Genomic DNA, 25,353 nt, shown 5'->3' on the forward strand with positions numbered 1-25,353 from the left:
GTACGACGGCATAATTTTATGATGAGGATAGCAATAATTGCACCCCATGTTTCCAGGAAGAAAATGGTGCTCAAGGCAGCTAACCATCACAAGTGCTTTTGTTCACCTTCATCCAGTCCATGGCTTTGCCACCAAGGAAAGGACCTTGGCTCAGAGGTGAAGCACATGCTTTCCATGCAGAAAGTCTCCAGTTTGATTCCCAGCATCTCCAGGTAGGATCGGGAAGGAATCCTGCCTGAAACCCCAGAGAACCACTGCAACCAGTCCGTATCAACAATGCTGGGTGGAATGGATCAATGGCTTAACTCAATATAAGGTATCTTCCAATGTTCCCATAACAGCTACTGAGAGATCCCTGCTCTGCGAGATCAAAGACAAATCCTTTGTTTCTCTGATAAGGTGTTAGGAGGGAAGAAAGACTACTATATAGTCGCCATCTGAAAAGGTGTGGCTTTTCATATTTCACAAAGAAAAAATATCTGTGGAGGGAATATGGAAAAAAAATCAAGGGTGCAACCTTATGCATGTTTAGAAAGAAAAATAAAAAGGCGCACAGCTCCCAGGAAGCCCCAGTTGGAAGCTTTTTTGTTAGTTTTTGTTTTGTTGTTTTGTTTTTTTCTGTCTGAACATGCATAGAATCACGTCTTAAATTAGCCCATTGGGCTTTTAGGCAAGCCTGTCCAAATTCATTTAATTCCTCAAAATAAATTTTTAATGTATATGGCATTTTATCATTCATGATAATTAATTATAGACCAGTCTTGGAGAACCTGATGCTACCAGACATTGTGCTGTCATAACACACATGCATGTATAATCAGAAGCTTTCTATATGGTTGCTCCATCACACAACTGCTGGAGTTATGCCTTGCACAGCAAGCCCACCAAGGTCCTGTGCAGCCGTGAAGGCTGATAGCTTCCCCCTCCGACCTCTTGCTCTTACACCTCAATTGTCTCATTTCTATGAACAAAGGAATCTGTCTTACACATTGGCCCATATTGCTTAGTCTACAGCAGCCTAGTGCCCTCCAGGTGTTCTGAATCCTGTCCAAAACATCTCAAGAGTGCCAGGTTGGAGAAGGCAAGTCCATGCTGACTGGCAGTGACTCCCCAGTGGGGTTTCAGGCAGTCTCACCTGCAGATGCTCGTGACTGAACCTGGAAACATTTACATGCAAATAATCTAGTTCTACCACTGAGCCACAGTCTTTCCCTGCTGTGGGGCAAAAATTCCCCGGCTTCCTAGTTCAACTCTCTTCACGTTCCTGCACTGATTACCTTCCCAGTCCCTTTTCAGCACAGAAGGCGTTTTAAAGGCACCTCAGTTTTGTAAGCCACCTAGACACCATATTGCAAAAGCCCTTAGTGAATAAAACTCTTAGGAGTCTGTTCCTCTCCTCTTTTTTTAATATTGATAATTTTATTTGATTCTTACAATCTTTCAACCAAAACCAAATACCAGTGAAAAACTGCTAAGAACACAAAACAAGACCAAAACCACAAACACAAATGCAGAAAAAGGAAAAAACAAACATATAGCCACACAGTAACAATTAGATACTCTTTAAACTGATCCTGAAAGTCTATTTGTCCATGAGCTTTGTTCTTCCAGCACTGACAGCATCAGTTGCCCAAAGATGTCTTGATCCCTGATTCCTCACCTGGAACTGATCTTTGGCACCTCTGACAAGAACACTCACTATGTTTATTTAAAGCTTTTATACACCATCCCTATACTAGTTTCTGGGGACAGTTTACAACAAACAAGTAAAATAGAAATTAAAATTCACAGCATGCAGTATAAAACACATTAAAACCAATTAGACATTAAAATAATGGGAGAATAAAAGGGTTTTCACTTGGTGCTGAAAAGAAAGGAACACTGGCATCAGGCGAGCCTCTTTGGGCAGCATATTCCAGAATTGGGGTGCCACCGCAGAGAAGGCCCTCCTCTGGGTAACCACCCTCCTAATCTCTTTCAAGGGGGGCTCCGTCTCAGATCTCAAGGGACAGGAGGGCATACAGGGAAGGAGGCGCTCCTTCAGGTATCTAGGACCCAGGGCTTTATAGGTCATCACCAGCACTTTAAATTGGGCCCAGACTTCAATTGGCAGCCAGTGTAAGCAGTAAAGGACCGGCGTTATATGCAAATACCGCCCAGTCTCCGTTAATATCCTGGCAGCTCTATTCTAGACCAACTGAAGTATCTGGACCATCTTCAAGGGCTGCCCCACGCAGAACGCATTACAATAATCCAATTGAGAAGTTACCAGCACACTGGTCACCACTGCTAGGCATTGCTCATGTGGACTTTCAAGGGGGCATCAGGCTGGTCACTAAGGGAAACAGAGCGATAGACTAAACAAGCATCTGGCCTGATCCAGCAAGGCTCTTCTTATGTTCTTCAGATCCATCAAGCTTAGCCCCTTTTCTCGCACTGAGCCTAAGCCTCTGTTCACAAAATGACATCTGCCTATATCCCTCCCTTTCCCCCTTGTGTCTATCTCCCTTTCCCCTTCAACCCTTCTGTTTTTCTCCTGTCTATCCAGTTGCAGGTTGAATGCTCCTCACAGAGGACAAGTTGTCTGCATTTATGACACTATTCTATAGTGTCACATCATAAAAGACATAAATAAATCATCACCACCAGATGCAACGACTAACCCCTCTGCACAAAGGAAGAGGCAAGACAAAGACAAGAGTAGAGAAGACACCCTTTGCTGCCACCACATCTTCAGCCTATTCTTTGTAACCATGAAAGTTATGCAAAGGCAGGGTTAGATGTAATGATTTTGGTCAAACAGTCGAATTCTTTCATATATGACATATCTTGAATGTCATTTATTGCATTACATTTATTAATTTATTTACATGTATTTATAGGCCTCCTATAACTACTGAGATGTTCCTACATGTAATGATATCAATCCTGAATTTCTGAGGTGTAATTATCATGCACACTCTCCAACTTCCATGTTGTGGTGAGATCCTAGTTTTCCGCCACGGCACACAAGAGAAGGAATGAGAAGGGGGATGTAGGTACAACACACCATGGCTTCTCCAACATGCTTGAACAGTAAGCTGTTGTGGTGAAAAATTTGCCTTACCGGGGAGGACAAGTTGCGGCAGCAGGACATATTCCAGGGTAGTCATAGCTGCTAAAGGAAAGAACCAACTCACTGACTCATCCATCTGTGTTCAAAAATGGTATCTCCAGGGTAGAGGTGGCAGAGAATTTAGTAAGATTCATGTCTTTAAATAACCAATCTAATTTATACTTCTTGGAACACAGTTGCCCTACAGAACGCATGTTTTTTCAAATTTTGCAGTGGAATTCTTGGCTCAAAAACAAGTGTATAAAATTTGGCATACTATAGGAAATTGCATGAATATGGGTGTATTAGGCAACATGCAGATGAAAATAAATACAATTTTTGCACGATTTTTAAAAATGAGAGGGTTATCCAGAATTGGGATGGAAGAGATTCAGGATTGGACACATATAGAATGGATGAGAAATAGATTGATTTGTTCATCAATACTCTCAGGTCACACTTACAGGTTCCAAGACTTCTGGCACTGCGAGCTTTCCTTTGGCTTCCTCCTCTTCCTCTGGCTTTTCATTCTCTTTATTGTCAGTCCAGGGAGCCGTATCTTGAGCAGAGCAAGTGCTAATTAGGTCTGGCAAACTTGTAGATGGATAACTGAGAAAGTCCTCGTCTGCCCCTTCCTACAAGGAAGCGAAAAAGAAGAAACAGAAGAAGACAATGGCTTGGTGTTATTCATTTCCATATATGAATTCAACCTATGCAAAAAGTGTATTAGGTAAGCCTGTATTAATACCATCTCGGAGATGGTGGGCAGCTGCCCTGAGAGAGTCAGCACTAGTTCATAAAGTGAGAGGCAGCAGCATACAGAGCACATGTCTTTTACTTATTTCATTAATTAATTTATACTCCACCTTTCTGCAGTGTAATGGCACTCATGGCAGGTAGTGCTAGCAGCAATAAAACACAGTATTTAAAATAAGAATTTATTTAAAGTATTATTTAATAAGAACTTATTTAAAGCAAACTTATTTAATCACAGAACAAATATATGAAGAACAAAAGTCAAAAACACAACAATAAAGGATAAAATCCCAGCCTAACAGACCAGCTTTTCACTTCAAAGGCCTGCTTGGATAAAAATGTTTTGTTCCAGCAATGAGCCATCTGAAAAGGACCCCACTTTGCCTGCCTCAGCAGGGAGTTACCAAGCTTGGAAACAGCCACTGAGAAGGTTCTCTTTTCCATTCCCACCAACTGAGCCTCAGAGGATTGTGTGTGTTCTATCTTAGAGGTCCCCACAATGCATCACCCGATAGCGTGGAGACCGTGTGACAGGAATCTGCCTACCTAGTCCACAAAATTACAGCATACTATGCATACCATCAGTACACAGCCATAATGACAACACCCTTTAAACATGCTTATCTGCCAAACAATTGTTTTGCACATATCTGTCATCTAATGAGCACCTGACCTGCCCAGTTGCTTTCTGGCTTCTGAGCTACTTAACCAGTATTATTTTTAATTATTAGTGTTTAATTCCCTGGTTGCTTGTTCCTCATGGTCTTTCTTGGCTTGCATGAAGTTGTTTTTTAATTTTAACATGTTACAGACTGTTACAAAAGATTTCAGGATGATATACACAATAAAAACAATTGAAAATCTAAACATGAGAACAGTAACATTGAATGGGCATAAAAACTATTGACAAACCATGCTGACAAACTTCCACATTTCAGATTATAAAAACATACTGATTAATTAATTCTTTTCTTCACATGCTTTAAAATAATAACAAAACTAAGCTTACTTTTTACAAGCTTGACTGTGCACTGTGTGATTTAAAAATAATGTTAAACTGTCAGAAAAAAGAATGTTAACATTCTATTAAGACAGGCAAACTGTGGATCACCCCATGGGCAAGATACGATTGTACCCATGAGGTAAGGGAATAGGACAACTTGCTTCCATGCCCATAAACCTCAGTCCATGCTTGATGCTACCAATCCTGCACTATTATCCTAGGCATAGAATCATAGAATAGTAGAGCTGGAAGGGGCCATGAAGGCCATCAAGTCCAGCCCCCTGCTGTTGCAGGACACCAAGTCATACCTTCCCACTCAGATGGCTGTCCAGTTTCTTTTTGAATGTCTTTACTGGCCCATGACCTCTCTAGGCAGCTGGTTCCACTGCTGTTTTGTTCTCACTCTGTTCAATGCCACATGATCCCAGGAAAGAACTGTGGCCTTTGTCTATTATTTCTTAAGTCTAGAATTTACGTTACTGATGCTTAGAGTAAGTAAACTGAGAAGGTGCATCTGAGTACTCTAGGCTGGAGATTGATGCTAATCTTTAAAAGGGCTGAAGGAGATAATGACACAGGCATCATGCTCATGGTATAGTCACATACTACTCTGTCCCTTCTTACATGCTCCAATAAAAACAGACAAGAGGCAAAAAAGTATCCATAAGCTTGGCTCATACAGCATTCTCTGACAGCTGCACCCTGACCTCTTTGGTCAAGAATCCATTTTGATTCTGGAAAGCACAGCCTGAGAAGCTGCGAGGAACAATCTGAGCCTCCAAAGTCACCACAGAATCACAAGCCATCGGATAGACTTGCTTTCTCCTTGATTCGATTAAAAGGGGTTGCAAAGGTCATCAGCCTTGAGGATAACTCTGTCAACTCACTCATGCGGGTATCTTTGAAGTGACCCTTCAAAAGCTGTGATAGGAGAAAACATGGCTCAATCCTGAAGGGTCCTCTCCTCCCAGACAGGTAAACAAGGTCAAGGGCTACCTGAGCAACCTTGAGGATACCTTCTGTTTTGCATAGAGCACTGTGATGCTTACCTACATGCAACAGGGGTGAAGAAACTGCAGCACATGGGCTTGGCCTCCCTCTGAAGGCCCCTCTCATTCCCCAAACTCTGCCACCCTCTCAGCCTGGAGAAAGCAATCTCTTTGTTAGTTTCAGTCTGTGACAAGAGATAACCCCCCTCCCCGCTACACACAGACACACGGGGGGGGGGGGAGTCCCATCCTAGGGACAAGCTAGTGAAGATGACTCCTTTTACAGAGACAGGAGATAACAGCCCCTTCAATAGTGAGGATGAGTATCAAACTTGTCTGACACTTGCAGGATTCCCTGCACCCATTGGCTGAGTCCTTTCCTTCATGCGCTGTCCCCCATCAGGAGGCACCAGAGTGGCTTGGCTTAATCTGCCCAGCGCCTGACCCCATGGGAGGTGGCGTGGGGCATGTGAGGATGTGGGGCAAGCAAAGTCGCTCCTTCCAGAGTGGCTCTACTGGGAACCTTCTTCCATGGGCGAAGCTCATGAGCAGCCAAGCTAGGTCACACCAGTCCTCAGGATAGACCATCATCAGTGGCCAAATTAATTTCTCCAATTTTATCTTTAGCTTCCTGACAATTACAACATGTAAACCGGCCCATATGCTTGGGGGATGGCTTTATTACCCAAGCCTTTGTTCTCTTCTGTAACAAATGTGCATGTAGATGCCTTTGGAAACAAATCTTTAAAAGAAAATGAAACAGAGTATGCTCTTGACCTCTGAGCAAAGGTTTGTCCCCATTATAGAAGCAGTTATTCCTCATTTCAGTAAGACCTCCGTCATCCCCAACTTTGTGCCATCCAGGTGTGTAAGGCTGAAATGCCCAGAATTCTCGGCCAGCATGGCCACTGGCTGCTGGGAATGCTGGTCATTGCAGTGTAACACCTCTGAAGGACGCAGAGGTATGTGGATAAATACAGAAATCCTCCTGGTTGCGGCTGCCTTACATCCAGATCGGTCATACATACAAGTCACGTGTCCCTGTGAATGTGTCTGCACAGCTACCCTCACATTCATCTCTAGATGTGCGCAGCATCAAAAGATGACTTGCAAGCGTGAACAGGCCATTCCCATCAAACACCATAGGCAGATGTTTCCCTCGGCCACAAAGTTTGCTTGCTTTTCAATGGAGCCCTTTTAACGAATTCTGACTGCTGAATAATCATCTGATGAGAACTCAGGAACTGAACATGCATGGGCTTATCAGCCCCTTGTTATCTCTTGTGAAAGCCAGCGTAGTTCGGCCTTCAGTTCTCCTGAAATGGATCGTGGCAGTTCTTTCTCCTATGAGAATTCACACTGGTTGCTCAGACACAGGTGTGCTTGACCAGAGAAAGCATTTCAGCAAGATGAGAGCCAGTATCCTTCTCCCGGAATACTGCCCACCTGCTTTAATCTGAACACACACACACACTTTGACATGCATTCCAAATGGATTTACTGGCGTGGTAGAGGGAGAAAACAGCAGAGTCCCTGCCAAACCCGGTTGATACTTAATAACTCCAACTGAAATGCTGTAAAATGTATAGTTAGCACACCCATCTTGTGACTTGTCCCAGTATATAGTGAAAGATTATCTCCTTCACAGCGTACTTGAATTTATTTATTTTTATTTATTTATTAAAACATTTTTATGCCACCCCATTCGCCGAAGCCTCGGGGCGGCTTACAACAAAAAATTAAAATAACATTTTAAAATATATACAGTAAAATACAAATGTATCCGCTTTGTTTTGTGACAGCACTGAAATCTAAGCTCTGTGCAGCGATTTTCCTTCCCTGCTTTTCCATTATGTAACCTCTAAGTGGAACTGTACAATAACAGAACAGCTCAAACAGCCAAGGAGAAACAACACTAGTTTCTCCATTCTAAAATAATACTGCATTTTCCCCTTTCTAAAAACACGTTCCCCCCTCAAAAAAAAAAAAAAAAAAAAAAAGTCGAAATGCAACAGCAAAGTGCTCTGAAGCTAAACTAGAGGGTCCTGACTTTGTTTAAAGAGGCTGTAAACAACAGTAAGACCTTTTTATTTAACCACAATTTTAATAATTAATATCATTAATTTTAATAATATTATTAATTTTGTACAGTCACATTTTCATTTTTCTCTTTTTCTTTTGTTATAAAAAGATATATTGTTATTTTGTTCTATTGTTGAATGTTTTAATGATATTTATATAATTATATTGTTATTTTACCTTCTGTAAGCCATCCTGAGGCTTGTTGCAAAGGACGGCATAGAAATGTTTTAATTAAATTGAATTAGAAATTAATGAGAAAGAAATTATCAGTGTGTAATAAACACAACATGTAGAAAAACTCAGAGGATGGGCTTGTTGGCTCATGGGGGCTGGGTTGCCTACATTAAGCACAGACTCTTTAAAATGGCTCAAGTATATTTACAGTACTGTTACCATCTCCTCCTGGGATGGGGAACCTCTAGTTGCCCAGATATCATTGGACTGCAACTCCCAGTTGGACTATTGGCTACACTGATAGGAGTTGAGAGACTAATGTCTGGAGGCCACTGGTTCATCCTGACATATGCCATTATAAACATCGTCTTCCAGGGCCACACTAGGACCCATTTAATCCATCAGCAGCTGCCCAGATGCTCTGGGAAGCTTATAGGTGAGGCAAGAGCATGGTGGGCCATGCGCATTGCATGTATAAGCAGTGAGGCCCAGTAGCTGGCATCCCCCAAGAAGGATCTCAGGTAGTCAAATGGGAAACCTGCAGAAGTGCTGTCAGTCATACTGGACTAGGAGGGAGGGGATGACACAGAGAGGAAGCAAGCTATGTGATGCTGCAAACTTGGCCTTCTTTGGTCCTGAGCCCTTCATCTACTTTTTCAATAGGTCACTAGTATTTAATAGAACCGCCCCCCAGATTGTGTTCCAGATCTCCAACATCTGGAACTTAGGGATGCAGTTCTCTGACTTCCATTAGACATGCAATCTCTGCATGCAGCAGAAATAGTTTCAACACACATTTTCTGCCCTTAAAACAAAGGCCTGAGACTGCAGCAAATCTGCCCCAAAGCCATGTCCACCACCCATTGGGGTGCATGCCTTTCCTCATCCCAGCTTAGCTTCCTTCACTAATAGCCACTGTGACATCCCCTCTCCATCAACTGTGTAAAGCCAACTAAATGAACAACCATTGTCCAGTGTTGTAGTAGTGAATTCCCAATGTTAGTTATTTGCTGGTTAAAGAGGCAATTCTCTTTTGTTCTGATTTTTTCCAGTTCTTAGTAATCACCCTCTGCACTAGTGGTCATGATCACATTTTGCAGCTGTTAAATGTTGGGCGCACTCCAGTGTATGAATCTGGGTATGGAATACCACCTACCCTGCTGGAAACAACCAAGTACACAAGGCCTTCAGCCGACCGAAGAAGAGCAACTGCATCTTGATGGGAGAGACCAACCAAGGAGTGGCTGTTGATCATCAGAAGCTCATCTCCTACTTTCAGTCTGCCATCCCTAAAAGAACAGGAAAAAACAAAAGGCAGTTTTGTAGCTACTGAGAAATGTGGCTAGCTTTTTGCTTGTTTGTGACATTTGTGCCTTCCCTCCAAGGAATCCTCTCAACAACACAATGCAGTGACTCACTCACTGGCCCAAGATCACTCAAGTGGACTTCACGGCAACGTGGAACTAGAACTTGGGTCTTCAGACCTCCAATACACCACAATGGTTCCCTCAAGCGTCTGGAAACTTAGGAGAGAGCTTGCATGCTGTCTGAAAAGGCTGTATTTCAATGTCAGTGTTCAGAAACAATGACACAGTATTGCTTTGGCTGAAATCTTTTCTAACAATTGGGTTCCACCCACCCATAAGCCTAGGACTATAAATGAATAAATAGAAGTGCTTTGTTTGGAAATCCTGTCCCCAACCACCCACTTTTGGGAGGGAAATTTTGAGTTGAATGCAGAAGATACTGTCTGCATTTTGTTAATAATGAATAATCAAGTCACTCCGCATTTGCTTAACACCTTCACTGAAGCGTCTCAGAGCACTTTATAAACACTAACGATATCACTGGTAAGTAGGTCAGCTTTAATATTAAATTTCCCATAGAGTAGTTAACTCACTCTCTTGCTGTGGAGTAGTTAACTCTGCATGGCCTCATTCTGCTTGCAGTGCCTGGCATCTTAGCCATCTTGACAGAAAAGAATGGGGCACTCCTACTCCTAACAGGCCAACTTCCTTTTGCCTCTTTTCCAGGTGATGGCCAGGCCATGCCAAGGCTTACGTACTGATGACTTGACCTAATTTCTTATGGTGGGGAGGAAATTGGCCACATGAGTAGGGCAGCCAGAATAAAATGCCTGAAAAAAGAGGTCTCACCATGGAAGACAAACTCTTTGAAATAAGGATTTCCAACCGTTTTTCTTCTTCCAGGGATAAATTGACCCTTAAGTTTAGTACAGGAGGCCCCACTCCTGCACCAGTGTATGCCAAGTTGACCACAAAACTCCACTCAGGCAGTCACTCCCATCCAATGCCTTGAGGTTAGGCTGGTCTTCCACAGCTTTCCCGGCTGAGGCATGCTGGGAATTTCAGTCTGACACATCTGGAGGGCAGTGGGTGGAAGAAGGCTGGATTTGGCCGGGCCAGTTTGGAAAAGCTGTGTGTGTTTTCTATAGAATTCTCCACCTACCCTATTTAAACTGAACGGGTGCCCAGATAGAGCAGGAAACTGATGAGCCCCCTGGCTGGGGGCTAGTTGGGACTCATCAAAGAACTTTGCATGGAGGGCCAGGTGTGATAAATGTTTTTTAGCAGGGAGCAGGAGCAGAAAACAACTATTGTTAACAGGTGTCCCAAGACGCTGGCTGCCTACAGAAGAGCAAGAAGTAGAAGGCCTCCCACCAGTCAAACTGTGTAGTCCTCGAGGGCAGGCAGGTCACTGAGGCACGAGGCAGAAAATCTCACCCACACCCCTACTGGCAATAAAATACAACAGTAATGACACATTAAAAAATTAACAATTTGCTGCCCTTTCATAATACCCAGAATCAGTTGCACAGAGTTGCTTCAATCTGCCTAAAAGTGGGACAGGCTCCTTTGACTGGTTCTCCTTTGCGCTGGGTTAACTTCTAATCATAAAAATTGGTACTTTCATAGGTACTGTGGGAATGCGTCTTAGCTGAACAGTGGAGCTTAAATCGAAGCAGCAAATGGTTTAGAACCTGCCTAGGGCTCTCCTGTGTTTGCATCGCTGACGCACCAGCGCATTGCTGAAGGCAGATTGAATGGTCAGGCTTGCACAACGCAACAGTACAACAGTCAGTACCTGTGGGCAGAGCCTCCTTCTTCCACGCTGGCAATAATGATGGCATGGGGCGAACGTTTCGATCCACGGCCTCCAGTGATCTGGATCCCCAGCCCGTCTGTCCCCTTCATCATGGTCATCTTCCAGATCCGACAGCCTTCGCGCTGGGAGAGGAATTTCCTTGCATTTTTATTCAGGAAAATACACCTTTGGATGGTACCTGTGGGGGGGGGGGGGGTCCTGATGGGCTCACTGGACAGCATCCCCAGAAGGGGGCCAGGCAAGCAGTGCTGGGGGTGAGGGGCTGTCCCACAGGCCCCCCAGACATCTGGTATGTCAGGGCACTGTGGGAGCAGTAAAAGGGTGGATCCAAGCCGCCCAGCATGGGGGGCTTCAATCAGGCCCCAGCAGGTGTCTATTGTGTGCTGCCCCAGGGCTAGCGCTGAGGTTACTACTGGAAGCCTGGCCTCTAACAACCTGGTGAACTGGCGGCTGAGGTTTAATTTGAACTGTGGCTTTGCAACCCATTACTCACCTTTTTTGCCTCTATAACATAACTCCTCTGTCATCTTAATTCAAAAAGTATTGGTCTCAATTAGGGCTGTAGTCCTAACGGGCTCCCACTCAGAAATATTCCATTTCTTGGCTTAGCATGTCAGTCATTGTCTCTTTTTAACAGCCCCAGGAACACTGACTTATGGACATATAAGAAAAGGAGAAATGTGTGCACCTTGATTCCACTTCTACTGTGCAAACATATATAAAAAGGGATAGGAATTTGTTTGAAGTGAGCCACATAGGAAAGTTATCTGGAAAGAAAGTCATGGTGCAAGAGTAACTGTTTTTCCTGCACTTGGCGGAAGCTTTTCTGCAAAGGTAAAATGCTTGCGGTAAAAGCATGACGCTTGCCTTTTGGCATGTCCTCCGTGTTAGCAGAAGGCAGCACTTAGCGGACAGCAGGCCTCAAGCACTTACGCAAGCTTATTTGAAGTGAAGTACGGGAGCATTTGCAGTAATTGAATATAGCAGTTTGAAGAAGAAGAAGAAAAAGAAGCTAACCCAGTGCTGGAAGGCACTTTCCTTTTTTCAAAAGGGTTCCCAAGACATGGGGCCAAGTGCTGAAACAGCAGTGCTTCTTACACTGTAGTACTTTGCCAGTCTGGCCTCATTTACTCTGTCCTGCCACTGTATTCAGGCTCAAGCAGAGCCACAGCTTATTACAGGATTATGAGACACTGCCTTACATCAGATGTGGCCCAGCTGTGGTCTCTCAGCCTGGCTGTGCCTCTCCTTTATCTCAGGCAAAAAAGGTCTTCTCCAGCCGTCACCAATGCCTGATGCAAGGAGACTGATGGTTATCTAGCTGGACTCCCTTGGCAGGACTACCTTCTCCTTTGGTTTCCCCACAGGCCGGGCAATGGTGAACCACAAAGAAAGAAGAGGTGCCCTGTAGGAAAGTATCTAATAAAAACCCCAAATGAATCCCACAAACCCAAACAGCCCTGAAGTAAAACATATAAAGAAAAGCTCTGGACTTCTGAGCACAATTCAGTAATTTGCTGACCTGTTTTTAATCCCATTGAAAGAAATTTAAGCATTTGCTTAATGGCAAAACTATTGGTCATGGTGGGCAGGTGACTAGCAATGAAATAGCATGCCCATGTCTTCTTTCCCTTCTCATTTTTCTTTCTGCAACATATGGTAAAAGGCTATACATGATGTGAAGTCATAACGCTCTTCTGTTTTCCATCCTACTCCTCTCCACTGGTGGGACAGAGTTGGGGCAGAGAATTTCAGACTTTAACAATGACATGGATTTTCCTTCACTCTACATGATCACAGGAGAAAGAATGACCCCATGTTCAGATGGTCTATATAGAAGTGTTTGTGTCTTTTTGCATGAACAAACAAAACAGAAAGTCTCCAATTCATCACTGCTTCTAATTTCAACTAAACTGGGCAATGATGGTTACCAACTTTGGGGTATACCAGAATAATAAACCACACTCTGAAGTTAGCTTAAGATGCTGGCTTGTTCCAAAGCTGGTAACCATAAATTCTCAGCTCAGTCAAGCAGGAAATTATGCTTAATTAGAGATTCCTGAAATTAATTGTGCCTTGTAGCAAAGGAGATGCATGAACAGGATAAAGGCTCTTCTGGACTGGCTCATAGTGGCTGAACCAATAGAACCAAACAGATGAATGGCTAATTCTCTCCCACGATAGAGCATGTGGTTTGCATGCACAAAGATGCAGGTTGAATCTCCAGCAACTCTGCTTAGGAAAGCTCATGGAGAGTTACTGCTACTGAAAGTGGACAACACAGGATCAACTGATCCCACGCAGTTTTAGACAGCTTCCTCTGTTCATAAAAACCTGCTTAATTTTGGCTAGCACATGCCCTATGGTGCGTGCATGTGCGTGTTTCTTTTCCCTAAAGACTCTCTTCCCCTCTCTCTTTCTCTCTCTGGATCACATAAAAGATCTCACTGAAATTTGCATTTGAAAGGAGCATAAATCTCCATATCCATATGCTACAAAAATAATTAAACTGTGTTCAAAGTGGTAGGAATATCATTTTCTGTCTCATTATGTGTGGAAATGGGTTATCCATGTTATATAACAGAGTCCAAGTGAGAATAACAGTTGTTAATTTCATGCTGGTCCCAGACTTATCTGCCTACGTCAGAAAACCACTGACCATCTCAAATATACATCTATCCTCAGATCTCTTCTACAGATTGAATTGCACGCATGGCATCCAGTCATTGAGAGGAAAAGTCTAGCCCAGGCAAAGCAGGAAGGCTTAAATTGCGGATGGCTCACGACATGTTTTTAAACGCCTTGATTTCCTAAGAACCCACATTCTGACTCTAATAAGACGAAAGGGAGTATTTGTTTTTCAACCACCATCCTTCCCAAGTAGAAACACTTTATATTCTACACACACACTATTGTTATCAGTTCAGTAGGTTTGAGATTTTAAAAAAATCTACATGGAAGAACCTTTGGGTTTCTGATAAGGTAAAATTCCATCAACAGGGGAAAAAAGTCAAACTACCATAAAATTAAGACTGTTTTTAGAACCTTTGAAAAAATGTGATTGGTTACATTTAAATGCTATGATACACCATGGTTTACTGTGAAAGGAAAAGGGTTGTTCTCCAAGCTCAAATACTCCCCTTCCTTCCCGCTCTTCTTTTAATGTGGTGATGAGAAACTGTTTGGAAGCTTTCAATTCCAGTTACAATGCTCTACAGGGTTACCTGCATTGATAAACCACAGTTCAGCCATAACTCAAAGCACGGTTTATGACCCTGGCTTTTTTTAAACAAAACATAGTTAAGATTACCATAATGAAGACTAACATCTAAAGTTTAGGGTTCATAGATAACATTAAAGTGAGGCTAAGGGAAAACAAGAATTGAAAGCTTCCAGTCTCCTTCCCATAGCCATGGCCAAAGAAGAGAGAAAACGGGTGATTGTCTGAGCCTCAGGAAACACTACATTCACTCCCATCACAATAAACCATGGTTTATCTTGATAGCCAAGTAAGTGTTGCAAGTCCAGGAATGCCTTTTGTTTCATTTATTGTTTAGCATCTTGTTTTAAAAGTGCACTAGAAACAGATAATATTATTATTATGAACCAGTCTTCTGCTGTTGTTATTTGCTGTCAAGTTGTTTTCGACTTATGTGACCCTATGAGTGAAAGTCCTCCAAAATGTTCTGTCCATGACAGTTCCACTCAGCTCTTCCAAGTTCAAACCTGTGGAACCTTCTACTGTATGACAGAAAAAACTGATTTTTTATTATGATGGTTGTTGCTGCAGTTAAAACACCAGAGGGAGGTTGAAATCACTGGCCATCATAGTCTACATTATGTGTGTTGGCCACTTTTATATGAATGACTATTCTTTTAGCGTGTTTTTAACTGTGAATAAATGCTGGCTTTAGGTATTTTTGCATGTGCATCAAAATGCACAGTTCTGGAGATGATGATTTTTTTAACGCCACAGAGAAATACAAATGGGGAATGGGAAGGTGCTCCCTGTGAGATCTGCCACCCAAGGTGTCTGCTTCACATGAACATATGAAGCTGCCTTACAGGGAAGTCTGTGTTCCTCTAGTCCACCTAGTCTACTCTGGCTGGCCACAGTCACTGAGGGTCTCAGGCAGAGGGTTCTTCTTAGGACCTGCCATCTGAGATCCTTTAACAGAAATTCTGGGAATTGAGCCTGGGGCCTTTGTACATGAAGCATGCAATTTACCACTGAGCTATGGCTGGTCTCTTTGTGTTTCCTTACTTTGATGAAATTGATTGCCCGCTTTTTGTTATAAAATAACTCCAAAGCATGGTAGAACCAATAAAACTCGATAAAACTTTACAGCATGGACCAAGTGCACAAACGGGGGAGAAGATTATATGACAGTTTATACATTGCAGTCCCAAAAAGTCAGTCAAATGCCTGGGTGAATAAAGAGGTCTTTAGTTGGAGCTGAAAACTTGTAAGACACTGCAGCAACTCTACATGAAGAGGCAGAAATCCCACAGTCTGAATGCTTATATTAAAAATGCTCTCTCTTAGGTTGCTGCACACTGACTTCCAGACACCCTCAGGAGCTACGTTACACTGATGATAGAAGGCCAGTTCATGTGAGTTTGCTCAGTGTCCTGCCCGCTTCCAGTCTGATGATCAGCGGTGGGCTGAGTCCAGTTTCTTCAACAGACTTCTCTATCTAAGAAAGGACATTTAAAAAAACTGCAAGGCAATCTGCACAAATTGCACTAGACAACTGCATCGTTTTCAGCTTCTAATTTGCATTTACAGTGCAAACAGTGTGATTTTGGCAAATTTCCTCAGTCCACCCACTGCCCATCTTAGAGAATGAAGTTCATGACCTGGCTCCAAGTCACAAAACACAAAGCCAAAAGCAGCACCAGGCAAGCAAAATGGAATACAGGGGCCCAGTTGTGAAAGTCTGTCTGAATTTCACCCACTTGTTGGCAGCCCTTATCAATCTGTACAGCATCCCAGGACAGCATCCTAACTGAATTCTAATGTGCAGGGATCCACATAACAAAGAAGGTGCTCCATCAGGTATTCGGGTTTCCTCTTTGTTGTGTGTATACACACTCAAAACCATGTAACTAGAAAACTAGAAAAGGCAGGCCTGCAGGCACAAGAAGGTGTTCTTCTGCGGTCTAACCGGTCTGGTCTTACAGGTGACCTGGAGAAGAGACCACCTGGAAACCACTGCACAGAAGAATCACAGGATATTTCCATTTAGCATAAAGGTGACATTAGAGGTTATTCCACATATTCTGTTTACACCATTGTCTACAGTCGTGTTGCCGCTGCTGTTGATTTCATCACCAAGCTGGGAAAGTGCAGTTATAAAATACCTAATATTTTATAGCAAGCTCGGAAAGTGCAAACCCATAATAAGCTTATAGTTTCCCAGTTGGTTCCCAATGGTGGGTAATTTCCTCACATGATAAGAAGCAATGATATGTGAAAAAGAAGTGAAACATAATTGAGTAGTTTCCAAATTTCAGGTTAGTCAGGCACATCTGTAATTATTCATCGAATTGCTTTAATCAGAGAGCTCAGCCTTTAAATTGGTGCCTTCTAAAATAGTTATTAAAATCCGTTCTTTAGATGTAATAATATAGCCTTTCAGAGAATTTTTATGGAGAGCATCCTGAGCAGCAAAAGGCACAAAGGGAATGCGTATATCCGTGTGCTTCTAATAAATTTAATAATCATTTAATAATACTAAATTAGATTACTGTAAAATTATTACAATTGCTATGAAGGAGACACTACCGGAACAACCAGGGATGGGATGCTGTCTTTGGGGATTCTCTGGGCAAACTCACATTAAAACAGAATGTCTACTTGACACCTTACAGTTAGTTTTAGGCGCATGCTTCAAATGTCGGAAGTATACTTCTGTAAAAGTAAGATGAAGATAAGTGAAGATGTAACATGCAGATATTGCAGGTAGCTGTGTGATATACTGTAAAGACAGAAATGATAGGCTATTGGAAAATTGGAAAAATGCAGAAAAGGGCAATTAAAATGATCAAGGAACCAGAGTAACTCCCCTATAAGGAAAGGTTATAACTTCTGGGACCTTTTAGGGAAAAGGTGGCAAAGGGGGGAAATGATAGCGGTGTGCAGAATCATACACTGCTAGGATAGAGCGGATAGTGGGACATTTTTTCCCCTTTCCCATAATGTCATAAACAGCTTGGTGGGGGAGATTCAAGACAGGTAAAAGGAAGAACTTGTTCACAATGTGCATAGAAATTACGGATTTTTTGTTGCTGCTGTTATTAATACATTTTCTGTACTGCCCCATAGCCAAAGCTCTCTGGGCAAATGTAATGTTGGCCACCAATCTAGGTGGCTTTAAAGGAGGATTGGATAAATACATGGAGGAGAAGGCTCTCCGTGGCTACTAGTCCTGATTGCCACAAGTATCCAGACCTCTTCTCCTCATTTTGTTGTGCCATAAACCGGGTCTAAAATAGATATAATCAGCATCAGTTTTGAGTATCTTGTGTACATCAAGCAGGAACAATGTCACTTTAATCCATTTCTGTTCCAGATTGCAGCAAAAACAAAATGTGAAAAAGGCAAAAGGCGGCTGAATCCTTCTGTAAGACAGTGTATATGTTACCTCCAGGATCAGAGCCTGCCTTGTGTTTTTGGAAAGCAGCAACAGGAGAGTGCCACTGTGCTCATGTCCTGTTCATGTGCTCCCTGCATGCAGCTGGTTGACCACTGCAGGAACCGCGCACTGATGTAGACGAGCCTTTGGTCTGATCCAGAATTCTTCTTCTTATGTTCTTAGGTACACTCAACAGAGAGCCATGACGGCTTTTAGCTTCTTAGTGAGCTACGACGAACAGCAAAGCCAGGTTTACCTGTGGAAAATGCGTGCTAGAAGGCCCTCAGATGTTTGAACAGAAAATAATACCAATCCAATGAAGTAATCTAACGCTTGGGAACACTAAATCAAATAAGAATGAAGAAGGTTGTGAAGGTGAACAGGAATGCTAAAAGTCAACAGGTGCTACATCATACAGCAAAATCCCCTTAGGAATGCACCAGTGGTTTGCGAGTTAGTAGACGTTTTCCATGCAAGCTTTTGAGATCTCCGGATCTCTCCATCAAGAAATTTGTTTTACTTGTTTAAACATCAGTTTGGGGGCGGGCAGGAAACTTTTGGGCAGTTTTTCTAACCTGTAACCATCACATGACCTGCGCGTCATTATCTCACAGCCTTACTTCCGTCAAATGGTCATTATTAGGATAAAATGGCAGGGGAATGGGGGATTGTGTCCTTGAGCAGAAAAGGAAAGATACAAATATTTGGGCCCTGCATAAATAAATAAATGATCCATTAAAAGAAAAAGAATGGCTCAAAGCCAAGATATGTGGCAGCTGACTACAAGTTCTTACTGTGTAAGAAAAGGCACTCAGAGGATGCTCAGAGTCTCTTTAGCACACTTGACAGAATCCAGGAAAGAGCACTTGGGTTTCAAAGAGTTTAGGGCCAAGCTGTGCTGAACCCTGGCTCAATCCAAGGCTGAAGGAGGAAAAGGAGGGGAAGAGCCAGTGGATGGGAACAGTTGCTGTAAATTTACTTTTTCTCTTTAGAGAAAAGCTCATTCTAGCTGGTGGGGTTTCCAAATAACTTTAAAAACAAAGGGTGATTACATTAGTTCAGGTGCTTGCAATGGCCCGATAGAATGTTTAAAGAGTTTGCCAAGGAAATTATGTCAGCAGCTCGGCTGCTGATATAAGATCGTTCCCCGGAGCTCGCTCTGTTGCAAGCAGCAATAACAGAGGTTTCAGCTCATCATTGGCAAGGCCCTCTTCTTGCCTCTGCGTTCTGCAGCGCTTTAATCATTGAGACGCACCAGGCTTCATGTCCCCAGCAGGCTCCCTCCCAACTTTTTTATGCATGGAAAACAAATAAACTCCGCTTGCTTTTTGTTGAGGAAGCTAATGGGGAAAACAGTGTGAAGTCAGGACTCCAGTAAAAATTGGACAAGTCGAGAAAGCTCCAATTGAAGGGAAATGTGCAGTACTAGATCAGACCTTCCCAACTCTGTGGCGCAGAGCTGACGAGTGCTAGAACGGAGGACACCTGTATACACCACCAGCAGAGACTGATAGCTATCTGGACTGCGAAATTGGCAAGCATTCATCTCATGGGTTAATTCCAGAGATCCTCCAGTATTCCCATTTTAAGGTAGAGCGGAACATAACATGGGCTGAATGCAACGAATCTGGGGAACTTTACCCCCATTATGCCACACATTCCCCCCATCTCACCAATTTCCAGATGAGGGTGGCATCAGCCAGACGGAAGTGCCATTAAGCTGGAAGCGTGTACACGTGTGCATGCACTTTGCAGAGTGGCTAATTCTATGGAGAGCATCTTCACTATGCACCATCCTTCCCCAACCTGGTGCCCTTTGGATGTTTTGGACTCTAATTCTCAGGATTCCTGATGATAGGCATGTGGGTTGTGGCTGATGGCAGCTTAAGTCCAAAAGAAAGGATGGGCACCAAATTAGGGAAGACTGCCCTGTCTAAAAGTCAAGGGCTAAAGTACACGTAGTATTATTAATATCTTTAAAACAGTGTGCTTGAACTGGCTAGTTTTATGTTATGAAAAAAAAAAAAGCAGCTGTAGGGCCACAATCCAGGATGTGCTCCTGATCCAGGCTGGGGCTCAAGAATGATTTCTTACTGAATATCCCCTCTTCCCCTCTGCAGCTGCTACTTGCCCCTGAAGGTGCCGTTTGCAACAAACAACACCTTTGTGGGCAAAAAGCACAAAGGGGCACTTTCAGAGGTTAGCTCTTATGGGCCCTGATCTGGACCGGAACCGACACGCAACGGCTGCTTTGTTTTCAAAATAAAACTGTCCAGTTCAAGCACCTTGCTTTAAAATGTGGATAATGGAAAGAAGCCGGTAGTGTCCATGCATTATGCCAGCAGAAACCAATGCTTGGGAAACTGCTAGGGAAGTACTGCTGATGCTGCAGAAATGTTCGTTTCCATTACCACAATGTCAATGGTGCTTAGCATGCAGGCACCATTGGAACCTCATCTATACATGGGCCATAAGAAGGACAAACACCGGATAATCAAGGATGCCTGCACATCTTTAAGACATGCACCTGCAAATAAAGCGATGGTGAAGGCTGTTTAAGTGCAGATGAGGGGGTGGAAATCAACATGACAGATGGAAGTATTCAACCAGAATCAGCCATGTCCCGTTTGCATGCTTGCAATTGCTTCCTGCTCTGTTAGGACACTCTTGGATTCCAGCCTCTAATGCATTAATAGAGCCACAGAAATTTAGGAAGCCATCATGGTAATCGTACTCCTGAATCACAGGAGTACTTTGTAAATGCCCATACAGCGCACTTAAATTCTGTTCCCAGCATCTGACAAGTAACTCCTAGGAAGTTTCCCTGATGAATTTCAAAAAACTCCTGCCTCAAATGAATCCATTCCAGCAATATTTGTGGGGGCTCAGGCAGTTATGAGATTGTCATGATCCTTGCAGAACAGCTTTTACATTATGAAAAGGGCAACTTTAACATCCTGTCAAACTGGTACGTATTTAGTCCTCCCCCAAAAGACCATATGCGCTGTGATGGTGTTGCATTCAGAGTTGCCCTGCTCCCCATAAGTGGCAGCCCATTAAATCAAGTGTGGGAGTGTTTGTACACATGTGAGCATGTGGAACAGCTCTGAGCAGAATGGCATCGCATCACACATCCTCTTTTGCAAGAGATGTAGGTCATTCAAGAGATTCAAAGGAAGAAGATCAGACAAAGCCTTATACTCTGCAGAAAACTTGCAGCATCCAAAATTAAACCTTCAAGATAAAGTGCATTGTTCTTGAAATAACCATGTGTCCGGTTTTGTTTTTAAAGCTATCAGACAATGCTAGTGACCTGCCTCTGTTTGCAAGGGCCATTCCAGCTAACTTCCCTGGGAAGAGGAGAGGAAGAAGAAATAAATGGTCACCATCATGGTCTCTTCCAGTAAGAACTTTTTTCCTACAAATTTTAGTTACACATATATCCCCCATCTCTATCCCTTATTCTTTGTATATCATGCATTAATTTTGCCTGTAAATTTATGTTTGGAGGACTATTTAGCCAAAGGGTGATGTAGAAATGATGGAGAGATATATGAGAAATCCGACTTGGAGCAGAAAAGCTGACAAATGTTCATGACTTGAGCTCCTGAATTCTGGTTTGCCAAACCTGTACAGGTGTGTCAGCTTGCTATGGCACGAGAACAGCAGCTCACAGACTCCCATCTCGAAGGCAGGCTTTAATTTGTACATTTAAAACACACACACACACAAGATCATTAAAGAAATTAGAGTGAATTCATGCAATTGCACATACTGCCACCCCAAAAAGCATATGTTGTTCACGCAATTTGCACAAATTGCACAAAGATCACATGCTTTTCAGGGTGCCAGTTTACACAGAGAAGCTGGTTTTATGCAAATCACACTTGATTCACATGCTTTTGCCAGGTTCAGTGGGCAAAAATTGCATAAATGTATGCAAAATATGGAAAATTATGCTAATTGCAGAAATTTTCCTAATATTTTTTTTCAAATGTGCAAGTCATAGCCTGTCTTAGAGATAAAAGTCCACTGGAAAACCCTGACACAGCCTGCTTCCAGTCATCCAATCAGAAGCAAGCATAAAGTAAATCAAATTCAAATGGACTATATTTCTGAGTATCCACAAAGCTCTAAAAGACTATAAACAAACAAACAAACAAATCACAAATGAATACCTTTAGGGACAATTCACTTGAACTGAGGTCTAAAATCCCTCCATCTGAAAGGCGAGACCGGTACTGCCCTGCCAGGAAAGGAGAGTCTGCTTTCTGAAGTCCATTCTCTGTGCTGCTCTCTGGCTTGGATCCCTCTGGATGTAACCCATCCAGGCTGCAGTGCCCATTTTCATGTTCCACTCTGGGGCTGTTTCTGCTGCCTTTGCTTTCCTTACCGCTGGGAGGGGTTCGGGTAATGACGCCAAACTTCCTAGTCCTTTTGCCATTTTGAGCTGTCTTCCCGCTGGGCTCAGAGGTAGGCCTGGCTTTGGGTTCACTGCTGTTGCTGTTATTGCCATTGGATGGAGGAAGAGGAGCCTTGCGCTTGATGCGACGCAACATGATCAGGTAGATGAAGCCGCCATTCCAGCACTGGTCAGCAAGGTAGCTGCATGAAAAGAAAGAGGTGCGTGGTGTAAAAGACTTGCTGTCCATGGGAAATAAAAATCGGCAAGCACACACAAATTCTATGAATACAGCAGTGCCCTGGAGCTTGGCAACCTTGGTCTTCGAGTAGATGAGGCCGAAATTTCTGCATACTTCGAAGTATTTCCGGTCTCTTTCTTACCTTTCACATGGAATAAATTCTTCAGTGCATGATTCTATGATCCCACATTAGTTGCAGCTAGGCAAAGAGCATTTGTTTTTCCAAACTTGAAAAAATAGATGAGAACCCTACAATCCTTTCCTCTTGCAATGGGCAATACTGCACAACAGTAAGGGAAATGCAAATAATGCACCAACACTTTGACTACTGTGACATTCACCCAGCTAGTATAAGAGTAGAACACTGTGATGGTACTTCCCAATTCCCTCACTAGTATTCTGCACAAAACTAAAACAAAGCACAGTCTAAGGAGAGAGCGAAAGCCAACAGCTGCTACTGCAATGGGTATATGGATGAATTTTTCCTCTGGGATGCCTTAAACCTGGACCTTGTGCTCATGGGATCAGAACATTTACATTGTAATGTCCTAAAACACTGGCTGAGAGGATGCAATGTCACAGAATGTTCACAAACATTCTAACTTTTCAGGAAAGAATGTCAGCCACTGTAGAGTTCAAACTAAGAATTAAGAAAGGCAGACAAAAGTGCAGTCCCAAGACAGTTGTTTTGATTACAGAAGAATGAAAAAATATACCATGATCATAGTGAATGAATAGTAAACTCCTCTTTCAAATCTCACAGCCAAGAACACTTGGATGGCTGCTGGTCTTTCAGTCTCAGCACCTTTTATCTATAACTTGGGTGCAGAATCTCTTTCAGCCCAGAGGACCAAATTCCGCTTTGAAGCAGCATTCAGGAGCTGCATTCCAGGGGTGGGTGTGGCTGAAGGCAAAAGGGGAGGAGTCAAAATATCAACATATTTGAGCCTAAAGTTGTTCTGCCAGAAACTAAGCCTTAGGAGAAGAATTTCAACCCTTTAGAACAGGGAGAGGGGGAAAGTGTAGGCATCAGAACTCCACTAAGCAGCTGGTGATTTGGGGAAATGGGTGGAAGCAAGGAAATGCATTGGGCCCACCTGGGAAACCCTGGAGGGACCACAGGAGGGGCAGGTTCTGCGCGATGATCTATTTGTGCTCTTACAGAAAGCATTGTGGAAAACCTAAATGTCATTTTTGAAAAGGAAATGTCTTTGAAATGTAGTGAAATCTAAGATAAATTTTATACCCAGTTCTTGTGGAAGATCTAGCTGCTCAGCGAATCTGAAACTAATCAGTGCTGCATTTTGATTTCTTTGCCTATGCACAGGCTACACATATGGATCAAATCTGCACATTCAGTTCACTTGACCTATAGTAATCCCCACCTTAAGAATTCTGTGATAACTTCAGGGACATGTTGATGCATGCAACCAATTTCTTTGAAAGACTGAAATATGTTAACACCAAGGAACAAATAAGAACCCTAGAACAACAGTGAGTAGGCCAGGAGCCATATAGCCTCCGGCAGTGAAGATCCTGACAGATCGTAACAAGCAGATGGAAATGAAGGCATTGAGAGAATAGCTTGTGACTTTTATGAAGCACCTATGCACAGTATTAAAGAAATACGAATAACTGAAGCTACATCATGCTGGCTAGGTTCAGTCAACACAGTAATCCACACTCGGGGGTTGTATGTGGGTTCTTGTTGGAGGGTTGTCTTTGCTTTGTAGTTCATGTTGTCTGAACCCAGCCTGCTAACAAACCATGGTATGTTAAACACAAACAACCCATAATTCACAATTCAATAACAAATGATGGGTTCTATCCATGCACTGTTTGTGGTTTCTCCCACATTACAGTGTTTTAATCTCAAGTTCTTTTTCCCTTTGTGAATTTTGGTAAATCCTTATGAAAAGTAAACCAAAATGAAACTCTCACCCATCCCTAGTTGAGACAAACTCACTCAAACATTAAAAGCATGCCTAGGAGGTTGTGAGGCTATGCATCCTAGCCCTGCCATGGGTGACACCTGGTTACCAAGCCTGCCTGTAGGGCATGAAGCGAGGCTCTGCATGAACACCAGCATGGAACTCTCCAGGATCAGCTCTGCACGAAGGCGCCCTGTGTGCACAGACTGGTGCACTGGCCCCGTCGCATGCTCTTCAACATATGGCTGGCAGGGGCATGGCTGGTGGGTTTGGCAGTGGAGGCATAGCTAGCCCACACGGCTTCTGCACATGTACCTTTTCTATCCAAGACTCCAGCTCTTGGTTGGATCAACTCCAGCCCAGACCTGCTATGTGATAGACTGAGCGGGCCACTTTCAGGCACTGCCTCATCTCCCTGGGCTCCCCCTCCTGATCAGCCCAGGAGGCTCCCCCTCATGCATCCAACCTCAGTGCAAAGCCTGGGATTTAATGCCACAGCACTGTGCAAAGAATGGCTGGATTCAATAAAGTCTCTGTTCCGTTCTGGCAGCCAGAGCCAAACAGGACCCCAAACCCCACTTTTGGCAGCTTGTAAAATGCTTGGAACTGGCCAAGCTTTCAATGAAACTGGCCTCAGAGTATTCAGAGGGGTTTGTGTTTTATTTTCAGTGTTTAGTATCCAAATGCCTTAAGGATTTCGATCCGGGTTATATCGGAATTTGCTACGCGACTCTGGCTCTATATATGTTCCTTGCGTTATTAACTTGGAAGCCCCAGGCTCTTGTGGAAAGCTATTTATTTTTCAGTGCTGCTTTCATATTTCAAGCATTTTCAGGAAGCGGGAGGGAAGAAATATTATATTGCTAACCAGATTTCAGCTGAACTGAAATATTGAAAACAGAAACTGCAGTTGCTGT

General features: G+C 43.1%; 1 protein-coding gene across 3 annotated transcripts in view; it reads right to left on the reverse strand.

The window, feature by feature from the left end:
- PDZD2 (PDZ domain containing 2) overlaps positions 1 to 25,353 on the reverse strand; it is a 167,312-nt gene that overhangs the window by 67,737 nt on the left and 74,222 nt on the right. For all 3 annotated transcript variants that reach the window (XR_006414850.1, XM_044431370.1, XM_044431369.1), the window contains exons 2-5: positions 22,041 to 22,467; positions 11,204 to 11,346; positions 9,255 to 9,387; positions 3,559 to 3,729 (exon numbers count right to left, since the gene is read on the reverse strand). Coding sequence is in view for 2 of the 3 variants with exons in the window: in XM_044431370.1 (XP_044287305.1) it covers positions 3,559 to 3,729; positions 9,255 to 9,387; positions 11,204 to 11,346; positions 22,041 to 22,421 (828 nt within the window). In the remaining variant the exon portion in view is untranslated. The remainder of the gene's footprint in view (positions 1 to 3,558; positions 3,730 to 9,254; positions 9,388 to 11,203; positions 11,347 to 22,040; positions 22,468 to 25,353) is intronic.

The sequence above is a fragment of the Varanus komodoensis genome, unplaced genomic scaffold, assembly GCF_004798865.1.
Source record: "Varanus komodoensis strain SLA01 unplaced genomic scaffold, ASM479886v1 scaffold22, whole genome shotgun sequence".
NCBI lineage: Eukaryota > Metazoa > Chordata > Lepidosauria > Squamata > Varanidae > Varanus > Varanus komodoensis.